Raw genomic sequence first — 22002 nt, 5'->3', positions numbered from 1 at the left:
AATACTGCACTGATCCATGGCATATCTCTTGCACTTTTCATCGTTGATGAACGATAATTGAATAATTGATACCGTCTAACTGGGTCAAAGGGGGGGGGGGAGTGTTATTATGTGCATGGCACTCAGCCTGGAGGAGCGGGTGCTGGACCTTGCAAGGTATTGGACCCTGCGCCACCTGTACGTAGAAGCAGTGTTTTGAATGGAACTGCAGAAGTGGTGATACTCTTTCTTAAGATGACCTATTTTCTCCTGAGAAGTGCAGGCACTCCCCCATTAAATGTATTGCAAAGGTGCTCAGAAGGGCAAGTACTTTTCCTTTCAAATTAAAGAAGTGCAGATACTCAATACCGAACAGTGACAGTGCTTAATTTGAGCCGGAGGTTTCCGGTGCTCAGCACCAACACTTATTCATCAACAAGGGCGCCGTACGGACACATTCATTTATAGCAGGCACAGGGAGATTAAGTGATTTTCCCAGAATCATAGGATGGTGAGTGAAATGAAGTATAATGGTAGTCATGCGGTAGAGCCAAGTAGGGATTTATTAAGTTGTTACAAGATCAATTCATGTTGGTTACAGGATCAATTCAAGATGGTATAAAGTAAATCCAAGCTAGTACATGGCCCCACCAGGAGCTGATCTTCATAGCTCACCCACTCATTCCAACTGTCACTCCTCCAGTCCACTAGGCATACCAACATTCCATGCTGTCATCATGCACTCCAAGGTTCCATACACACTGAAACATGCAAACTAGCTAAGCTGCTGTAAATGTAGTCACAACAGTGAGCTGACGCCAAGATTTAAGCCTGGTTCCCCAGCCCCGAAGACGGCACCTCTGGACATTTTGCCACATTCTCTCCCCACTTTCATGGTTAGTAGTTGGTTGTGTTTTAGGCGGCGCTAACAGGAGAAATGGGCTGGTGTAAACTGCCTCCTGACGAGAGCCCCAGCATTTTTTTTTTTACAAAGTAACCACTGGACATCACCTCCCCATTTAAAACATGGCGTGTAATGCTAATTGGGTGGAGAGCAGTATCGAAGCCTGACAATTTATGTGAAGGAAAGTCGGACATTTATCAATAGGAACGTTTCTCTAAAAAAAAACTGTGGGGCTGGGGCACACACACGCCATGTTCTTGCACCAGCCAACAAATCTACTGATTTCATTTCAAACCAGCCGAAGCCTGCTGAAGTGACTTATATCTACTTAGAGATGATTTATTACGAGCGACTCTCCCTGCCTCTGTGTTGTGCAGACACACTACTCTAGGCTCTGGTGTTGAGAGTGGATGCTATTTGAAAAGTTCCTTGCACTTGCAGTGTGTGGCAGATACATCACAGCTAGACAGTGGCTAATCAATGCCACCCCTACAACACACCCCACATATTACAACCTCATCTGACAGGAGACTCAGAAGGTGCCAGCTGATTCACATACACTCGTGCAGTCCAGAGCTTTAGATATATAACTTCAAAAGATACAACCCAGCATTTATTAAAACTAACAACATTTGCTGCTTCGGGAAACCTGGCCCGTGGGTGATGTGGATATTGACGGGATTGTAACATTTTGCACTAATGCTGGAAAGGCAGGGCAAGAAGCAGCTTGGCAATTTAGATTTCATCCAACATTTGTGCAAATAAGTTAGTAAAATATGACATCAATGCAGACATCCTGTGCCAGAAAATGCCGTCAAGGTAGGATGCGGTTGGTAGCAAATGGGCTGCCAGGTTCTCTCCTAACTGATGATTCCTTCCTGCACAACGTGACATCTGGCAGTCCTAGAATGCACCATTCTGCCCACTCCCAACATAGCAGGGCCCCTCTTTTGACGTTCATAGCTACCTAGCCGAACTCGGACGTGTGGCTACCAAGGGGGCTAAACTCCCCCTGGAAAACAGATTTAGCAATTGGTTTCCCCTCTCTTGTCCCTAGTGCTAGCCTGTCTACATAGACAAACCTCTCCCAAGTGTTCCCCTTTAATCAGCCTGACAAGACACCTACACTTAGTCTCACTCTCACTCGCACAATTCCCCTGCATTCACAAGAGCAGAACAAGAGGTTGTTAGTTCCCATACATCGCACCAAAACATGGAACAGCCTTCCACAACACATCAGAGCCACCTACTCAGTTCTTGAGTTCCAGAAGTAGCTGAAGACCTGTCTCTTCGAATTACTCTGAGCGGATACTCACCTACAGACAAGCTCAAGTGCCTGGATACCCTCATGGGTGATTAGTGTGCAATATAAATAGACGTAACATAACAAGTAATAATCATGAATGATACAAGGTCAATTGACATCTTCAATGTTTAATTTCCACCAGGCATCGGGAAGAAATATTTATTCATTGCAAATGAAATGGAGACGTGAATATCACTACTCTGCGAAATGAGGTTCTGGAGCTGGAGTACTCACATAGGAAAAATGTTAGACCTCACACTATACTTTTCTTCTGTAATTTCAACACTGGCCCAGACACAAGAATTGTGGATACAGAGATGTGGGGGCAAGAGACTGCTTGGGGGCTCCCACAATTGAATGTCCCCAAACTAAGATCTTCCAAGCGCTGCAGCTCCCTAAGCGATCTATTGTACAGGACTGAATTACGATCTTTGAATGAACACAACTGCACCAGATTGTTGAGCACAATGTAAGTTTGGAGCTGGCAAATGCACTAACCTGATTGACTACATATTCCTGGACATGGAATCTTGACATGTCATTGTCGATATGAACAAAGTCAGGCGGACAGACAGTGACCATACTCCTCTAGTAGCAACCCTAAATTTGCGACTGGAACACAAGCAAGATCCAGAAGTCGCCAGCGTCTACGATGCAGCCAATCTCAACTTGAAGATGAACAGGAAAAACATTATGTGGCAGGCTGGCTGTCATTTGGCAAAGTCCATTACGTTTGTAGTACTGGATACAAGAGTGTGATAACCTGTTATTGTTGAGAGACCAAGTTGACCAAGTTGTCTTACCGAAGCTGGAAATTTTCTTTTAAACAACCTCCAAGTTAGTGTTAGACAGTTGACGTAGACCTGCTGGGCTTGGACAGCTAGGTTGCAAGGACAACACTAGCATTACATGGTTTGACGATGAGTGTCTCAAACTAAAGTACGCCCTGGCAGTGGCCTTACAATCTAGAAGGAAATTCACATAGAGTGGAGAACGTCTTTTGATGCTAAGGTAAGAATACAAGCAGCTGATCAGATTTAAAAATCGACATCTGCATGTTAAAGCCTGGTCACAACTCATGGTAGCAATCCAAGATAAAGAAAAAACAAAGGGGATGATGGACGGAGCGTTGACAATACAAACACTCACCCCCAGTCAACTGATCTGGGTTTAATCCATCACCATTCTTTAGTTCACTCAGCCACCCCAGTTCAGACATGGCTATATGCAAATCAGTCTGACCCTGTGCCTTGTGGGAACAGTCCAGCCCGAACTGCCAAGCCATGTCTTCCCTGGACCGGAAACAAGCATCCTGGGACCGGTTTCGGATTCATAATCCTCATCAGCCAGGCTATCTTGAATCCAGTGGCCAAGTGAACAAGGGACTCACGTCTGAGCATACCCTGCCACACTTAGGGCGAACAAAGAAAAACCAAAGGGGATGATGGACGGAGCATTGACAATACAAACACTCACCCCCAGTCAACTGATCTGGGTTTAATCCATCACCATTCTTTAGTTCACTCAGCCACCCCAGTTCAGACATGGCTATATGCAAATCAGTCTGACCCTGTGCCTTGTGGGAACATTCCAGCCCGAACTGCCAAGCCATGTCTTCCCTGGACCGGAAACAAGCATCCTGGGACCGGTTTCGGATTCATAATCCTCATCAGCCAGGCTATCTTGAATCCAGTGGCCAAGTGAACAAGGGACTCACGTCTGAGCATACCCTGCCACACTTAGGGCGAACAAAGAAAAACCAAAGGGGATGATAGACGGAGCGTTGACAATACAAACACTCACCCCCAGTCAACTGATCTGGGTTTAATCCATCACCATTCTTTAGTTCACTCAGCCACCCCAGTTCAGACATGGCTATATGCAAATCAGTCTGACCCTGTGCCTTGTGGGAACAGTCCAGCCCGAACTGCCAAGCCATGTCTTCCCTGGACCGGAAACAAGCATCCTGGGACCGGTTTCGGATTCATAATCCTCATCAGCCAGGCTATCTTGAATCCAGTGGCCAAGTGAACAAGGGACTCACGTCTGAGCATACCCTGCCACACTTAGGGCGAACAAAGAAAAACCAAAGGGGATGATGGACGGAGCGTTGACAATACAAACACTCACCCCCAGTCAACTGATCTGGGTTTAATCCATCACCATTCTTCAGTTCACTCAGCCACCCCAGTTCAGACATGGCTATATGCATATCAGTCTGACCCTGTGCCTATCCAAGATAGAAACACAAGACGCTTCTGGAATTTATTTAGAAGGGGTTGTGAAGGTGCCCCCAACAATCTTGACCATTAACAAAAATGGGGTAACCCAAAAAGTCAAAGACCTGGGTATAATACACTATTGAAATACAGTGGTCTTTAACTATTATTTTGCTCAACTGAATTAATCAATCCATAGTCAATTATTGACACACAGTTGTGGGGTATGTCTCTCAGATCAACCCTAAACAATCAATGTACTAAATCTTGAAAGTGAACAAAATGCAACAGCAGTGATTACAAAATCAGGGGCAATTTTTTTTTTTTTTTAACTATCTATGTAAAAAATTAGCATTTAGGTTGCCCAAAGAGAGCGTGCAAGAAATCAAGAAATTTCAGGTGCTTAGGAAAGAAAGAAGCAGATCAAGACACAGAGATATTCACAATATTATTTACACAATGGATCGGTTGTACAATTCACCGTCCTACCACAACCTGGCCTTCAATATAAGTTTTTACACATTCTTCATTAAATGGAAACATAACTTCCAAAAGCTTTTTTGCACTAGAAAATGTGTCTCACGGTCCAGGTATTAAAAAGGGAAAGAGCGTCGACGTTTCGACTCGTCTTAAGGCCTAAAGGTGTGTTGGACCGTGGCCATGCGAGTCTTCATCAGGACTAATACAATCAATCAATCAATCAATCATAACACTTGTATAGCGCACCACTCACCCGGAAGGGTCTCAAGGCGCTTGGGGGAAGGGTCCGCTACTGCTCGAACAGCCAGGTCTTGAGTTGTCTCCTGAAGGCGAGATGGTCCTGGGTCAGCCGAAGGTGGATGGGGAGGGAGTTCCATGTCTTGGCCGCCAGGTAGGAGAAGGATCTGCCTCCGGCGGTGACTCTTCGGATGCGTGGTACGGCGGCGAGGGCGAGGTTAGTAGACCGTAGCTGGCGGGTGGGCGTGTAAAAGGTCAGGCGGTCGTTGAGGTACTTGGGGCCCAGGTCGTTGAGAGACTTGTGTGCGTGGGTGAGGAGCCGGAACGTGATCCTCTTGTTGACGGGGAGCAAGTGCAGGTTCTCTCAGGTGGCCGGAGATGTTGCTGCGTCGGGGCATGTCCAGGATGAGTCGGGCGGAGGCGTTCTGGGCAACCCGAAAAGTAGTGTAGGCCCCTACAGTGGGGATGGACCAAGTGGAATATCTTCACTCGTTGTCCCAGATTTTTTTTACCTCCTCAATCAGTAGATAGAACAATTCATATTCATCCGATAGCAGGCCTCAAACTCTGCATATTCAGGTCTCAAGGATTATATCTAAACAAGGTCCCTGAGTGACTTTCATATATCCAGATCAACTTCGTGTATAGCCCTGACCATTGGTTCGTGGGCAATTACTTGGAAATAACAGTGTTCAATTCTGAATTCCGCGGACTCAAAGTCTTCCTGTTCCTAATGCTGAAGCATTAGGAACAGGAAGACGAAGGAAGACGAGGCGAAACGTCGACGCTCTTTCCCTTTTTAATACCTGGACCGTGAGACACATTTTCTAGTGCAAAAAAGCTTTTGGAAGTTATGTTTCCATTTAATGAAGAATGTGTAAAAATTTATATTGAAGGCCAGGTTGTGGTAGGACGGTGAATTGTACAACTGATCCATTGTGTAAATAATATTGTGAATATCTCTGTGTCTTGATCTGCTTCTTTCTTTCCTAAGCACCTGAGATTTCTTGATTTCTTGCACGCTCTCTTTGGGCAACCTAAATGCTAATTTTTTAGATAGATAGTTTAAAAAAATAATAATTTGCCCCTGATTTTGTAATCACTGCTGTTGCATTTTGTTCACTTTCAAGATTTAGTACATTGATTGTTTAGGGTTGATCTGAGAGACATACCCCACAACTGTGTGTTAATAATTGACTATGGATTGATTAATTCAGTTGAGCAAAATAATAGTTGAAGACCACTGTATTTCAATAGCCCAAAAATCTTGAAGCAGGCATTGCGGCCAAGGCCTTGGTTGACCATTACACTACGGTGTTTGATCCAGCTATGTATAGTGATCAGCCTGAACACGGGGCACGGTCTCTGAGCCTCCCTAAAAGAAGATCAGGAGCCACATGCACAGAATTTACGGAAAGCAAAGTTTAAATTCTTATCTTAAGCCAGAAACGTATGAAAGTTCCAGGTCCGGAAAGAATTCCACCCAACACCTATTGTAACAACCTGACCATCTGGGTGCCCATTTTAATTGCGGCATCCGATGCAATTTGGGAGAATGGAGATGTTCGAGTCTCCTGGAGAGATGCAGTCATACCTCTGCACAAAGAAGGTCCCTGGAATTTCCCAGGTAACTACCGCCCAACCAATTTCATTATTGGACAGAGAAGGCAAACCGAATGCCAAATTATTGCAAACCCATCTGGAGTCATGGGTCGAGGAACATAAGATTTTGTCTCCATTACAAGCAGGTTTTCTCACATCTCAAGACATGATTGATCAAGCGGCTAGATTGCACACTACCTGCCTTAAGGACACATTCGTTAAACACTAAAAGTTCTTCTTAATATTTATCGACCTTAAAACAAATTTGATTCTGCAGACAGGCAGGCACTCTGGCAGGTCCTGGTGAAACTGGACATTAATACTAAGCTATGCGCGGTAAAGCAACTCCACCCGGGCTATACAGCCATGATGTGATTTGGCCCCAAGGGATCGAACACACCGAGCTCCGACATAATGCTTGATGCACACCTATCTTGGAGCAAACAGATAAGAAAGAGTGAAATAAGTATGTCCGAGCAATCTAATGCAGTGCTGCGTCGTAGCAGCAAATTTGGCAGGAAATTGATTAAGGTAGCATTACAGGCCTATCTGGCCAAAGCACAAGCCACTGGTTTGGATGGGGTTGATATTTGACTGCAATAAGGCATTGGTGCTCCAGAAAATTGAAAATCAATTCCTGCGTTGCTTGCTGATGCTTGGCGCAGGAACCCCAATGGCAGCACTTGAGACAGTGAGCTGGGCATGAATAATACTAACGAAGATGCTGCAGCACTCAAACCACTCTAGTTCTGAGATCGAATGTGGTCCAAACCAAGCCTGGCGACTTAGCTCAAATCCATTCGCGAACTCTGGAGGGGCAGAAATTTGCATAATTTTCCATGGCTGAAATATATTGCAAGCACTCTTTCCAGTATAGAATGCCATTAGTATTGGTTCAACTTAGAAGTCATGGTTTCATCAATTCTGGATGGGGTGGCGAAGTGAGCTAAAGAACGATGATGGATTCAACCCAGATCTGTGACAAGGGGTGAGTGTCTGAAAAGTTTCAGCGCTCCGTCCATCATCTCCTTGTGTTTGCATCAATTCTGGATGCAATAAAAGGAAATTATTGGACGTGGCTCTCTGCAAAACATGAAGGAAAGCTGTTAATTGTATTGCGGCAAATTGAACCTATAGATGGCTTTGAGAACTTCTTGGACCATAACATTTAGATTACAGCGTCTCCCCGTTAAAGCCTTTACAAGGTATTGGTTGAACACAAATAGCAGGACCATTTGCCCTTGCTCGCAAAGCGGAGTTGAAGCGCTCATGCATTTCATGCTGCTAAGGGAAGAGGTGTGGCGCAGTGGCCAGAGCAGGTGACTCCAGAGCACGTGGCTTGCAGTTCGATCGCCGGCAGCTCAGCTCAGCATCATGTGACTCTGGGCAATAGTTCACTTGATGTCCCGGACGGCTCCCAGCGCCTGGGTACCCTTAGGGGTGATAAGTCGCGCTTTACAAATATGGGATTTGAATTTATTTTATTTAGATTTTATGTTCCTTTCCTCTGCCAGCAAGGAGGTTACATCTTCGTCCACTTTTCAAAAAATGCAACATAAAACACTGTAATGTTGCTCTGAACTTGTGCTTTAGAGTGGACATCACCTTCATTTTTAACTCAGTGGCCTCTTATATCTACGCAGCATGGAATATCACGCGGGCCTTACCCAAGTAGTAAAAAGCTCAAAGTTCTGCCTTTAAAGTTTACTTAATTCTTGCGTCAAATGCTTTGTGTACTGCTTCACATGCATATTAGGGAAGAAGAGCAGAGGGTCATGTATGATCCTCGAGTTGTTGCCCTTTATTATAAACCCTCAAGTATGTAATTCTTATTTGTCCTGAGGTGTAGTCACAGAAGAGTATTCATTAATGACCATCTCAATGCATGAAGGGGGAGATTGCGCGACAGGGAGGGAGCAGAAGAGCACCATATCTTCAAAGATATGGCTCTCTCATCCCCAGCTGCCATGCGCCATGCACACACCTTAGCGCTAGCGTGTGTGCGTTAGCCTAGCATAGGTTTTGTGCAGGAAGGGTACCCTTCCTGTACAAAATACGATGCCCAGACACAATGCAAAGCTTTCCCACTTTGCGTGCGTGCTGCACAGTGCAGTACGCATGCAAACTCGGAAAAGGAAGAAGAAATGAAAGCATCTCTCCCTTCTTGCGACTACTTGAAAACGTTGCAATTTTTTCAGGCTAAACCTAATCTACTTGGTTTAGTAAATTGGGTTTAGCGTGAGAAACTATCAGTGGTTGCATGGAAACGCCCATGCTCCACCCTTGGTATGCCCTCATGGCGCAAAGTATAGCGCTGCTTCGCATTACTTTTCCTTTATTTCCAGCGCTAAACACATTTAGCGCTGGAAAGTAAATAGGGAAAAAAAGATTTAGCGCTGATTTGCGTCACTTTTGTGACGCAAACATGGCGCAAAATCTTAGTAAATCTCTCCCGAAGTCTTTGGTAGGGACTTACGGGGACCTCCAGTTGATGCAGCGAAGACAGCAATGTTTGTCGCTATTTGATTGTTCCTGGCTTCTGCTCCGAAATATTAATAAAACTGTACAAATGAAAGATCTGGTTGCTTAATGTACCGTTTAGACAGCCTTGTTCGCTCAAGGGAACAGGGACCGAGAACAGTTGCTTAGCAGAAGGTGTATATTATGGGATTTTAAATATGCCCTTTCATTGATTTGATCTGGAGACATAAAATTGTGCTAACTAATCAACATCCAATTGCCTGATTCACAAAGGTAAACTGAGATGAAAATCTAACTTTACGACTTTCGGTATTCACAAGGGCATTTACGAGTAGTAAAGTTAGACTTTTTGCTCAGTTTTGGTCTCTGTGAAACTTAAGGCCAAAACTTAAGTTTAACTGAGACAAAAGTCTAACTTTACTACTTGTAAATGCCCTTTGTGATGTGAATACCGAAAGTCGTAAAGTTAGATTTTCATCTCAGTTTACTTTTGTGATTTGGGCCCAATGTAGGTAACATTTAAGCAGGGTCGTATGGCGTCCATTAGACGTCAAGGACAAGACTACATAATTTTGCATGTCTCATAATTGTCCCTGGTACCTACTTTGTTACATGCCTTCAAGTTATTTGGTTGTCACTTGCTTTTTACCAGATCATCAAATGAATTTGCCGCAGTACATTTATTTTTGATGTTTTAATGTATTAAACTGGGGATTTTATTGTTTTTATATTGTGTGCCTTGTATTTATAAGCAACAACAATTAACGCCAATTAACACATGGAATAGTTCAATCTACACTGGACTGAAAAACACGACACAGCAGAACAGCGGGACTACAAGCAATGTTAACTCGCAAAAAACTGAAAAGGCGACAAGATCCTGAAAGTGCTTGGAGTCTGTAGGAATGGTAGAAAGGTGCTGAACAAAACAATTCTGAACATGTAACTGTGGTAGATTCTGGGACTGAGGGTGATCTCTTAGTGACCGAATGACAGGAACAAATCAACCCAGTTGCACCCTTCTACCCAAAGGAGTTCTTTCTATCCCAGAGCGTATTTTTTCTTATGCCAGCGTAATATTACATCGTTTTGCGAAGTTCACGTTACGCATCTTACGCGAAATTCCTGAAATTACATCATTATGTCAGATAGCATAATTTTATTGCAAAAGCTTAGTGCAGTGTCACATAAACAACTCAACCAACAAGAACGCGAGCAGCAGTTATTTGTTGCACTGACGTTTTTTGTGGAATTTCTTTTAAGGACGAAATGCATCAATCAGAGGCAGTTTCTCCAATAGGACTCTGCCCTCCGGAAATTCCTACACATCCCTGTACAGCTAGGACTAGATCAATTAATTGAGAGATATGATTGTATCTCTAAACAAATCGATGTATTTAATCCTTGAGTCCCCAATGGCCACACGGATGTATTTCGCGCAAAAACATATTGTCAACAGTCATTTTCGCATTTTGGGTAATTTTCGTTATATTTCGCCAAATTATACAAAAGCAAATTATGCGCATTCTGCCCATCCTATGATACAACCAGGGCTTTAAGTGGGATGAAAAAACTTGGGGGCTTATCAAAAGGGCGTGGCCATTGTAATTAAGGGCGTAGCTTAAAAATACGTAAGCTAAAAACCTGTTCTTAGCACAGTGTGCCGCCCGACTTGTATTTTGCTGTTTCTGTCATTGCATCCAGATATATGATACACGTTGGGGTCGATTCCGATTCGGGAAAAAAAACGTCTGTACGATTTGTATCCGGAGCCCTCTCCGTACGAATCGTACCCGTCCGTCCGAGTCGCGAAGTACGATCCGTATTCCGTGAATCCGTCCGAATCGTCGCGATCCGTACGTATTGCAAGGCTGTAACCGTGAACCGTACGACTCGTACACATGCCGTACGACCCGACGAGTACGATCTGGACCGGGGTATGAGGACGCGATTCGTACGGTCCACGTCAGGTAAGGGCGAGTCGTACGGAAAAGCAAACAAACACATACACACCGTACGGTCCGTACCCCCCATGATCGCAGGGGTGCGCACCGTACCCCTGCGATCATGGGGTGTACGAGCCGTACCCCCATTGTACGATGGGTGTATGAGCCGTACCCCCATTGTACGATGGGTGTACGAGCGTACCCCCATTGAACGATGGGTGTACGAGCCGTCCCCCCATTGTACGATGGGTGTACGCGCCGTACCCCATGTACGATGGGTGTACGAGCCGTACCCCCATTTTACGATGGGTGTACGAGCCGTACCCCCATCGTACAATGGGGGTACGGCAGGTACACCCATCGTACATGGGGTATGGCTCGTACACCCATCGTACATGGGGTACAGCTCGTACACCGATCGTACAATGGGGGTACGGCTCGTACACCGATCGCACAATGGGGGTACGGCTCATACACCCCATGATCGCAGGGGTACAGTGCCTACCCCTGCGATCATGGGGGGTACGCACCGTACCCGGGGGGGGGCCGTTCCGTACCTGTTTCGGCGCAAACTCTGCTTTTACGGCTGTTTTCAGCTCCCGTAGAAACAGGGTCGTACGGTGCGTACCCGACACGTATCGTACTTGCTGGGTCGTAAAAACCAGCCGCGAACCGTACAGATGTCGCGTACAGCGGGTTCCGAGGGAGAATCGTACGGAGATTAGAGTCGTACGGTGTCTTGTACGACTCGTACGGAGTACGGCTCCTGGTACAAATCGTACTTCGTCGCACGTAAGGGGGACGTTGCAGGGTACGATTCGTACGGGAAAAACGTTCCGAACGGCTATTCGGAGCGGTTTTTCCCGAATCGGAATCGACCCCTAAGTAGCATCATACCTACAGCAAGTCCGGACAATTGGCTTTGTCAATAGTTGTTAGTTGCATACGATAAATAGGCAACAAAGGCTCGTATATAATATTAAAAAAGCTTCCCTTAAAGCCCTGTTGACACCACGACAATGTTGCTGTTCCTGAGTTTCAAAAACAGAAGGGAAATCCAGATAGAAAATGACTCTCTTTAAAGGATTTTCCTTCCCCTACAACGCTCACCTGGCATGACGTCATGCCGTAACTTCTCCATTAGTGAGAAGTGAGCAGTGTGAGCACACGCACATCCACGTGCTCGTGGTCACTGCAGTCCAGAAAAACACAGACCGCCTGTGCCAGGGCACAAAACAGCCCGATAGAGACCCGTTTCGAGGCCCCCTTTAAAAAACTGCAGGTGCCCAGCACCAGTGAGACCCGGCCCACTTAAAGCCCTGGATGGATACAACGTATATAAAGGAACCACAAGTCACTGAGTAAGGCCATCTTTTTTGCAAGGGACTCATAGGTAGGGCACAAGTCCTAGAAAAAGAAGTGGGGGGCGCTAACGTTACGACAGAAAGTGACGTCACGAAAGGTGGCTTGCCCCATCAGACTCATTGCCTCCCCTCGCTCACCCCTTAGATGCGATTGCATCCGAGAAGCCAGCGCGTGAGCAGCGTTCTGAATGGGCTCCGATCTTGCCCCAGAGAGGCCAAAGAGTGAATGTGTGGCTCCATTTGCTCCAGTTATCGACCTCCTGGTAAAATAAGTGGGGGGACGCCGTACACCCGCGTGGTACCCCAACTTGAGCCCTGCTCATAAGGGACAACAACCTACCCCCAAAAAATGTTTTCCCAACATGGAATAACGCTGCATTTTACAGCACATTTTCCCAATTGGCCAAAAACCTACGGTTGTATAGAGTGCTCTGAAGGGAGCCATGAATTAACGCGGCACTCCAGGGCATGCCTTATTACCACTCGGCGGCTGCAAGCACATTTATGTGACTAATAGAAAACTAATAGAAAACGGTGTGCCCGGAAGAGCCATCGGAAGCACACTAGCAGCCACTGTCCCCTAAAAGGCTCATAAATATTGTGGCAAGAAAAAGCAACAGCTTTAAAAAAGTGAGCCAGGAGACAAAAATGCTCATCGAAGTTCTTTCGCCAATGGGTATCCACTCAGAATTCAAGTATTAGAAAATAATTACAATCATTACTCTTTTCCCTCTCGCCTTCCCTCCTCAGCGTCACCTGCAGTCTGCTCGGAATGTCCTTCCATTTTAGATTTTCTCTGCCTCTGTCCCTCTCTCCTCGACACTCCCTGCTTTAGAGGCAGTGTGTGCCCTCCCATCTCTCTGGTGCTGCCCCCTGTTCACCAGTTCTCACTCCATAGCTCCTATTTTGTGCTATATTTCTTTTTCAGCTTCTTTTATTGTGATTTCTGCATGATATAAATGGACTATAGAGAGTTAACGAGCACAGTAGCTACTGCTTTCCTCAGCAGTTGCCCTCTCTACCCTGCCTGTGGCCCATCTTCCTTAAAGAGACGGTGTTCACACACCTCTGCTTCTCTGGTCTGCAGGGCGAAGGGGTGGCTGCGGGGGCAGTGACAGGTGGGTGTGGCAGTCAGGATGTATGCTTTACATCTCCTACTCCCCCATAATCAGGCACAAGGATCAACCCTTTTACCTCTGGAGGTCTTGGAAGAAGCGTTTACCTTTGAGTGTGCCTTACTGGGAAACATCCATTACAACGCACTACCTTTACAACGCACTACCATTACAACGCAATAATCACAGCGCAACTGCCTATACATCGCATGCGATTACAACGCATATCACTACAACGCATGCTTACAACGCATACTATTACAACGCATGCCATTAGAACGCATTGTAAGGTAAGTAATGGAGATTTTTTAGTTTTTGGGTGGGTATGGGTTTTGGGGTACATGGGAATAGTAATGTTTATCCCTACACTATCCAACACTTTCCCTACTGTTGCACTCACTGGAATGGGAATAGTCATTTTTACCCCTACACTATGCAACACTTACTGTCTTACCCTAATGTTGTACTCATTGGAGTGGGTATAGTAATTTTACCCCTACCCTGTCCAACACTTACCCTGAAAGTATTATGCAGTGTAATGGTATGCGTTGTAATGGAATGCGTTGTAATGGCATGTGTTGTAAAATCATGCGATGTCATGGTAGTTGCGATGTAAAAACTGCGTTGTAAAAGCATGCGTTGTAATTGTTTGCGTTGTAACGTCATATATTCGGTGATGTGTGCTGTTCTGTAGGACATTCCCTTAGAAATTGCTCTCGCCATTTGGTCCTCTGCTGCTCCACGACAATGGTGCTGCTGTAGCTGCTTGGCTGCCCCTTGCTTAGGACATGGTAAGATCCAGTCAGGGTTATTTGTGTCTATGGCAGTGTTGTAGACTGTGACGAATACTTGCATCCTGCCTCCCCGGCCTCTCTAGAATCCACATCCAGGCCCCAGAAGCATAGTTTGAATATACACACTGCTCATTGGATGGTGCTCCATGTGCAGGTGTGTTCCTGTTGCACAAGCAGTCACACCTCGAGGCTCGGGGGCAGGGGAGGCTTGTTAGTTATAAAGAAGCTCTCTGCTCCTCGGGCACAAGACTATCCATAAAGACATGGCTGAAGGAAGATGACCAGGACAAGTATTTATTTATTTATTTACGAGTTTTATATAGCGCTAGCTAGTTACCCGAAGTAACTTCCAAGTTGAAAGGCGAGACGGTTCATTCGACAAACAGATGGACTGATTCCTGGCTTGAGACCACTGCCCTACTGAACTCTGACCTCTAGGGTTCTGAAAAACAGAGACCCTTCCCCCTCCACCCCCTCCAAGGTTCAGTTCTGTCTCTTCTTCCTACCAAAGAGGGATTGACTTACCTGCATAGGAGTGCTCTCAGCAGAGAGCGCCGTGAAGCCCACAATGTCGCTGAAGTATATGGTCACTCCATCGAAGGCCTCGGCTTGCACCGTCTCCCCCCTCTTCAGCTGCTCGGCCACGGAGCTGTAAGGCAGAGAGGATGGGTCAACGTGGGCCCAGGGGTGGAACAGCTTGGGTGCCAGGCAAGACTGACTCAGGAAAGGGGAGCCTTGGCAGCACACCAACAACTCAACCAATCGCCTCATTCAGATTTCGTGGAGTGGGAGCGCCACTGAAACAAGTATTGGCAAAGCCAATAGGTATGCGAGTGGAGGAGAGTGCAGCCGCGGCCGTGCTGGTAAGAGCAGTGGGCCGGGTGGGGGGGATTTCGAAGGCGATGACAAGTGGATATTAATTATTTAATTTTCCCACGTCATCGCCTGTCGAACCCCACCCCCCACCGCTCTTACCTGCACGGGCCGCAGATGGTAGAGTGGTGTCGAGTGCAGTGGCGTAGAGCAGATTGTTTCATAGAAGAGCAGAGTGGTGCAGGGTATAGTATAGTGGTAAAGGGTAGAACGCAGTGGTGTAGAGTGGAGTGACACATGATTGATAGCAGTGGCGCAGAGTGGAGTGGTGCATAGTGGAGTAGAGTGGTGTAGAGTGCAGTGTTGTCGAGTAGATTGTTTCCAAGTAGAGTGAAGTGGTGTAGAGTGGAGTAGTAGAATAGTGGAGTAGAGTGCATTGGCGTAGAGCGCACTTTTGCAGAGTGGAGTGGAGTGAAGTGGAGTGGAGTGAAGTGGAGTGGTGCAGAGTGGAGTGGCCTAGACTGGATTGGTGTAGAGTGCAGTGGTGCACAGTAGAATAGAGTGGCTTGGAGTGCATTGCCGTAGAGTGTAGAGTGGCCTAGAGTGTGCAGCGCAGAGTGCAGTGACATAGAGTAAAGTGCCGCAGAGTAGAGTGTCATAGGGTAGAGTTGCACAGAGTTCAGTGGCACAGAGTGCAGTGCTGCAGAGTGGAGTGTCGTAGAGTGCAGTGGTGTAGAGTAGAGTAGCATAGAGTGCACTGGTGTACAGTGCTGTGGTGTAGACTAGTGCAGAGTAAAGTGACAGAGTGCAATGGTGTAGAGTGTCATAGAGTGCAGTATCAGAATATAGCGGCATAAAGTGCAGTGGTGAAAAGTAGTTGGCGTAGATGTTATGTTATGTTATAAGGGACTTGCAGAGCGCTTGTTCACTGGTTGGTTTCTTGGAGCTAGATGCAGTGGGGTAGGGTGCACTGGTTTTCAGTAAAGTGGTGTAGAGTGCATTGGTGTAGAGTGCAGTGGTTCAGAGTACAGTGGCATAGCGTAGACTGCAGTGGCGTAGAATGGAGTGGTGTAGAGTGCAGTGGCATAGAATGCAGTGACGTAAGATAGAGTGTTTCAGAGTAGAGTGGAGTGATACAGAGTAGAGTATATTGGTGCATGGTAGAGCGCAGAGACATAGAGTAGAGGGGTGTAGAGTACAGTGTTACATCATTGATTGCAGTAGCGTATAGTGAAGTATAGAAGTTTGTTTCAGAGTACAGTGATGCAGTGTAAAGTGGAGTGGTATAGAGTAGTGGTGTAGAGTGCATTGGCATAGAGTGCAGTGTTGAGTGGGTGGAGTGTTGCAGAGTGGAGTGGCCTAGACTGGAGTGGTGTAGAGTGCAGCAGTGCACAGTAGATTAGAGTGGCTTGGAGTGCACAGGTGTAGAGTGGTGATGAGTAGAGTGCAGTGGCAAAGAGTAAAGTGGCGCAGAGTAGAGTGACATACAGTTCAGTGGCATAGAGTAAAGTGGCACAGAGTAGAGTGGCATACAGTCCAGTGGCAGAGAGTGCAGTGCTGCAGAGCAGAGTGTCGTAGAGTGCAGTGGTGTATAGTAGAGTGGTGTAGAGTGCATTGGTGTTGAGTGCAGTGCGTAGAATGGTGAAGAATAAAGTGACAGAGTGCAATGGCATAGAGTAGAAAGGTGTACAGTGTAGTGGCATAGAGTAGAGTAGCGTACAGTGCAGTGTGTAGAGTAGAGTGGCATACAATGCAGTGGTGCAGAGGAAATTGGTATAGAGTGCAGTGGCGTAGAATGTATTGGTTTTGAGTAAAGAGCATTGGAGTAGAGTGCAATGGCAGAGAGTGCAGTGATATAAAATTTAGTGGCGTACTGTGGAGTGGCGGAGAGGGGATTGGTGCAGAGTGAAATAGAGAGGGATAGAATTCAGCGGCATAGAGAAGATTGTTGAAGAGCAGATGAAGTGGCGTAGAGTGCAGTGCTATAGAGTAGAGTGCCATAGGGTTCTGTGGTGCAGAGTAGATTAGAGTCGCTTAGAGTGGATTGTCGTAGAGTACAGTGGAGTAGAGTAAAGCCATGCACAGAGGAGTGGTGTAGAGTTCAGCGGCCAAGAGAACAGTGTTGCAGAGTGGAGTGACATAGAGTGAGGTGGCATGGAGTGGTGCAGAGTGGAGTGGTGCAGGTTAGAGTGCAGTGGCATAAGAGTGGAGTGATACAGAGTAGAGTAGTGTAGTGTGCCTTGGCATAGAGTAGAGTGTTGCAGTGGCGTAGAGTGCAGTAGAGTGACATAGAGTGCAGTAGAGTGGCATAGAGTGCAGGAGAGTGCATAGAGTGTAGTGCTATAAAGTGCAGTCATGCAGAGTAGACTGTCTTAGAGTGCAATGTCACAGTGCAGTGTTGTAAAGTCGTGCAGAGAGCTGTGACGTAGAAAATAGGGGTGCAGAGTAGAATACAGTGGCGTAGAGTGAAGTTACGTAGAGCGCAATGGTTTAGAGTGACATAGCGTGCAGTGGTGTAGAGGGCAGTGGCATAGAGTAGAATGTTGTAGAGTATAGTCTTGTGAAGTGCAGTGATGCAAAGGAGTTGGCATAGGTACAGTGGCGTAGGGTGCATTTGTTTTGAGTAAAGTGGTGTAGAGTGCAGTGGTGCAGTGTAGAGTGCAATGGTGTAGAGTGGAGTGCCGCAGAGCGGAGTGGGAAGAGTGCAGTGGCATAGAGTACACGGTTTCAGAGTAGAGCGAAGCAGAGTAGTGCAGGGTACAGTACAGTGGTGCAGGGTAGAGTGCAGTGGCATAGAGTAGTGATGGAGACCAGAGTGGAGTAGAGTAGAGTGGCCTAGAGTGCAGTGGTGCCACATTGATTGCAGTGGAATAGAGTGGAGTGACGCAGAGTGGAGTACAGTGGCATAAGGTGCCGAGGATAGAGTGCAGTGTCATAGAGTAGAGTGTTGCAGAGTAGAGTGAAGTGGAGTGGAGTGGTGCAGGGTATAGGAGAGTGGTATAGAGTAGGGGATAGAGAGCATTGGTATAGAGTGTAGTGGCGCATAGTAAAGTGAGATAGGGACAACCGGCATAGAGTAGAGTTGTGCAGAGTAGAGTAGAGAGGCATAGAGTGCAGTGTCAGAGTACAGTGGAGCACAGTAGATTAGAGTGGCGTAGAGTGCATTGGCGAAGAGTGCAGAGTGAAGTAGAGTGGTGCAGAGTAGAGTGCAGTGACATAGAGGAGAGTGGTGCAAAGTAGAGGGGCATAGAGTTCAGGGACAGAAACTGCAGTGCTGCAGAGTAGAGTGTCGTAGAGTGCAGTGGTGTAGAGAGGCGTAGAATGCATTGTTGTAGAGTGCAGTGGTGCAAAGTAAAGTGACGTAGAGTGCAATGGTGTAGAGTGACGGAAAATGCAGTGGCAGAGTAGAGTACAGTGGCGTACAGTGCAGTGGAGCAGATTAATTTGGCATGTAGTGCAGTGGCGTGGCGTGAAGTGGCGCAGTGTGCAATAGAGTGGCGTAGACTGCACTGGCAGAGTAGTCTGTTTCAGAGTAGAGTGAAGTGGCATAGAGTGCAGTGGTATAGAGTAGAGTGTCGTAGAGTGCAATGATGCAGAGTAGATTAGAGTGGATTGGCATAGAATTCAGGGGCACAGATTGGAATAAAGTAGAGTGGCAGAGAGTGCAGTGTGCAGAGTATACTGTGATAGAGTGCAGTAGAGTGCTTTGGAGTGCATTGGCGTAGAGTGCAGTGGCGCAGAGTAGAGTGGGCATAGAGTGTAGTGGTGCAGAGTACAGTGGCATAGAGAGCAGCGACGTAGAGTACAGTGGTGCAGAGCAGAATAGAGTGCCGTAGAGTGCAGTGACGCAAAGTAGAATAGAGCGGTGTAGAGTACAGTGGCATAGAGGGATTTGGTGCAGAGTAGATTGGCGTAGAGTGCATTAGGTTTGAGCAAAGTGGTATAGAGTGCAGTGTTGTAGAGTGGGGTGGCATAGAGTAGTGGTGTGGAGTGGTGTAGAGTGCAGTGGCGAAGAGTGGAGTGGTGTAGAGTAAAGAGGCGTATAAAGGAGAAGAGTGTAGTGACACAGTGTGGATTGGGATAGTGTGGAGTGGTGCAGAGTAGAGTGCAGTGGTGAGAACTGGTGCATTGTGGAGTAACATGTAGAATGGATTGGATGGTAGAGTACTGCCATTACAGACAGCACATCTTCAATTGAAATTACCATTACATTTGCAATCACATACAGTGTTATTTATAAAAGTATACAGCACACAAACGAGAACGTATGGAAATGTCATCACCCAATGTATTGATTTGATTGTCAGCGCAGTTCATTTTCAGACATAGGGGGGCTCACAGCTATGCATCACTTGTCATTACGCCCTCCTTGCGACATGCTGGATGCATCATATTTACAGTATGACGCATCATGTCGCAAGGAGTTACAGATATGTCAGTATTTCTGACGTATCTGTAGGCGCAAAAATGAAGCATTGCTGTAATGTGTGTCACGAAAGTGACACAACTCCATTAATGGGTCATTTCAAGTGGGCAAATCCCATTTCAAATGTGCCTGCGCCAGTCTTACGTCTGCTGTGAGGCAGGCGTAAGATATTGACGCATTTGCATCCTAGAAGTGCCGCAGTGAATTCTCATAGATTTCACTGTGTCACTTCTATGAGGCATACTTGTGTCAGAACACCCACACTGCACACATTATACCTGGCGCAGGTATAATATGGCACAGGGGTTTACGAAGTGATGCATCTACCTAGATGCTTCACTTTGTGAATATGACACAACATGGTGCATTTTTAACCCTTTGGGTGCGTCACAAAAAATGACGCACCGGCGGCACAAAAGTGACGCACAGGCTAATAAATAAGCCCCTTAAATTTTATTGCATGCTAGAAAAAAAAATAACATCTGTACAGCCTTACTCAAGCAGGCCCCAACTAGCCAGCATGATTGTCACATAAATCCTCTCACTTTGAAGCCAGAGAAACAAAAATAAACACCAAGCTCCCTGGAAGACAGCCTCACATTTGACTTCTGTCTTTGAACGCACAGCAAATGTGACAAGATAAGAACAAGATTTAAAGGCCTCTTTACAGAAAACGAGTTTGAGGAAAATACAGTAAACACAGTTTGGCAATGGGAGGGATGAACTTGAGCTAGAGTTTAAAGGAAATAAAGCCACCAAATAGAAAGCCAGAAAATGTGAGTTACAAACCCCAAAGCCATTGGTAAGCAGAATGCATTCCTAGGTCAACTCTCTGAATGTCCCCAGGATGTCTTTAGCAAACCAGACAGCTGCCTAAAAAGGTGGTGTTCCCACTGAACCAGGCTTGCAGTTTTCATGCTTTTCTTCAGTCAAAGGAAGTGCTGTGATTAAGACGAGGGGGACTCCACTGGAATAAACTTATGACCTGGCAAAGCATCACCCACAGGGCCATCAGGCCAAAGTGATGGTTGCCCATTTAATTTTGGTTGGAAAACTGTCACTAATTTTCCTCCTCAAGAATCCTGACAGAGGCTGCACTCCTGATCTGTAAAAATCTACATTGGCCCCCAAGTGCAGGAGAAAGCTTCCTGCGCTTCGGGACCATTATTCTTCTTTCAAGGAACTCACTTGCACTTATGTTTCTTTCTTGAAAACAAAAAAGCTTTTCTGAGTAGGTGCATCAAATATGACACCCAAACAGTGAAGCATCACTGCCTTAGATTGCTCCACTGAATGAATAGTGATCCCTACCTATCCTGGGCAGTCCTCCACCTTGGGAACAGAGGCTGTTGCCTGCACTGACTTGGTGGTTGGTAGGCACTTCATAAGTATTCTTCGCACCCCTCCAGTGGTATGATAGTGTCTTCTCCCAATATGGTTCCTCTACTCTGAATTTAAGTTAGTCCTCTTTTTTCAGCCAAGAGCTCTAAGCTTACTGTGACACGTGGTTTCACTTCCCTGTCTCTAACATCAGCTTACACACTGGTTCGTGATTACTGCTGTTGCTGAAAAATAATATTAGGTGAAAACCACTCTCATGACATGGTCATAGTTGACAGCTCTGATGGACACTTACTGGGGAAGGATTTGGTACAGCAGGGCCTCAGCCTTGCGCTTCTCTTCCAGGTAGGCTTGCGTCCGGTCCTCCACCAGCTCCTCTAGGTTGTTGGCGTACTGCTCCATGCGCGACAGAAGGTTATCCAGGATATTGGAGCTGTTCTCTCTGAAATAAAGCATGGAAAACAACACAATGAGATGTTTGATAAACTGCACAATGTGTTCTTCGTTTTTATACAAAGGGTCAACAACTGCTTTAAAGAGGTTGTTGGTTTGACAAAAGGGGATCATTACATAGTTGATTTGGTTGTTGTTTTATTAAAAGGATTCTGCTCAGTTTAATAGGCTGAACATTTCATGGGAGGGGATTAACAACTTGTTGAATGTGTCATGTTGTTTACTGGATCAGATCAACTAGTTGAAGGTGCTGTGGATTTTCTTGGAGGAGTGCAAAAGCTTGCTGAATGTTTAATCAGAGCGGTTCATTCTTATTAAATGGGTTGTGGGTTTTACAATAGTAACCCAACATTTTATTGAAACAGCCAAGGGTTTAATTAAAGTTTTAATGATGTACTGATGTGCAGTAAGTTTTATTGGGGAGGTGGAGGCATACACCACTTAGGGCCCGATTACGAGTTTGCCGGCCAGGAATACACCGTCACAAACGTACAGGATATCCCGTCCGCCGTATTACAATTCCATTATATCCTATGAAACTT

The 22002-nt window shown here is 46.1% G+C and overlaps 1 protein-coding gene across 1 annotated transcript in view; it reads right to left on the bottom strand.

The window, feature by feature from the left end:
- The window catches only part of NPR1 (natriuretic peptide receptor 1), an 845985-nt gene that overhangs the window by 57116 nt on the left and 766867 nt on the right, over positions 1-22002 (bottom strand). Inside the window, exons 16-17 of the mRNA XM_078671023.1 lie at positions 21303-21449; positions 14953-15076 (exon numbers count right to left, since the gene is read on the bottom strand). Coding sequence (XP_078527149.1) covers positions 14953-15076; positions 21303-21449 — 271 coding nt within the window. The remainder of the gene's footprint in view (positions 1-14952; positions 15077-21302; positions 21450-22002) is intronic.

Source organism: Lissotriton helveticus, chromosome 12 (genome assembly GCF_964261635.1).
Source record: "Lissotriton helveticus chromosome 12, aLisHel1.1, whole genome shotgun sequence".
NCBI classification, from domain to species: domain Eukaryota; kingdom Metazoa; phylum Chordata; class Amphibia; order Caudata; family Salamandridae; genus Lissotriton; species Lissotriton helveticus.
The sequence above is the reverse complement of the archived record's forward strand: the minus strand, read 5'-3'. Positions and strand labels throughout refer to the sequence as shown.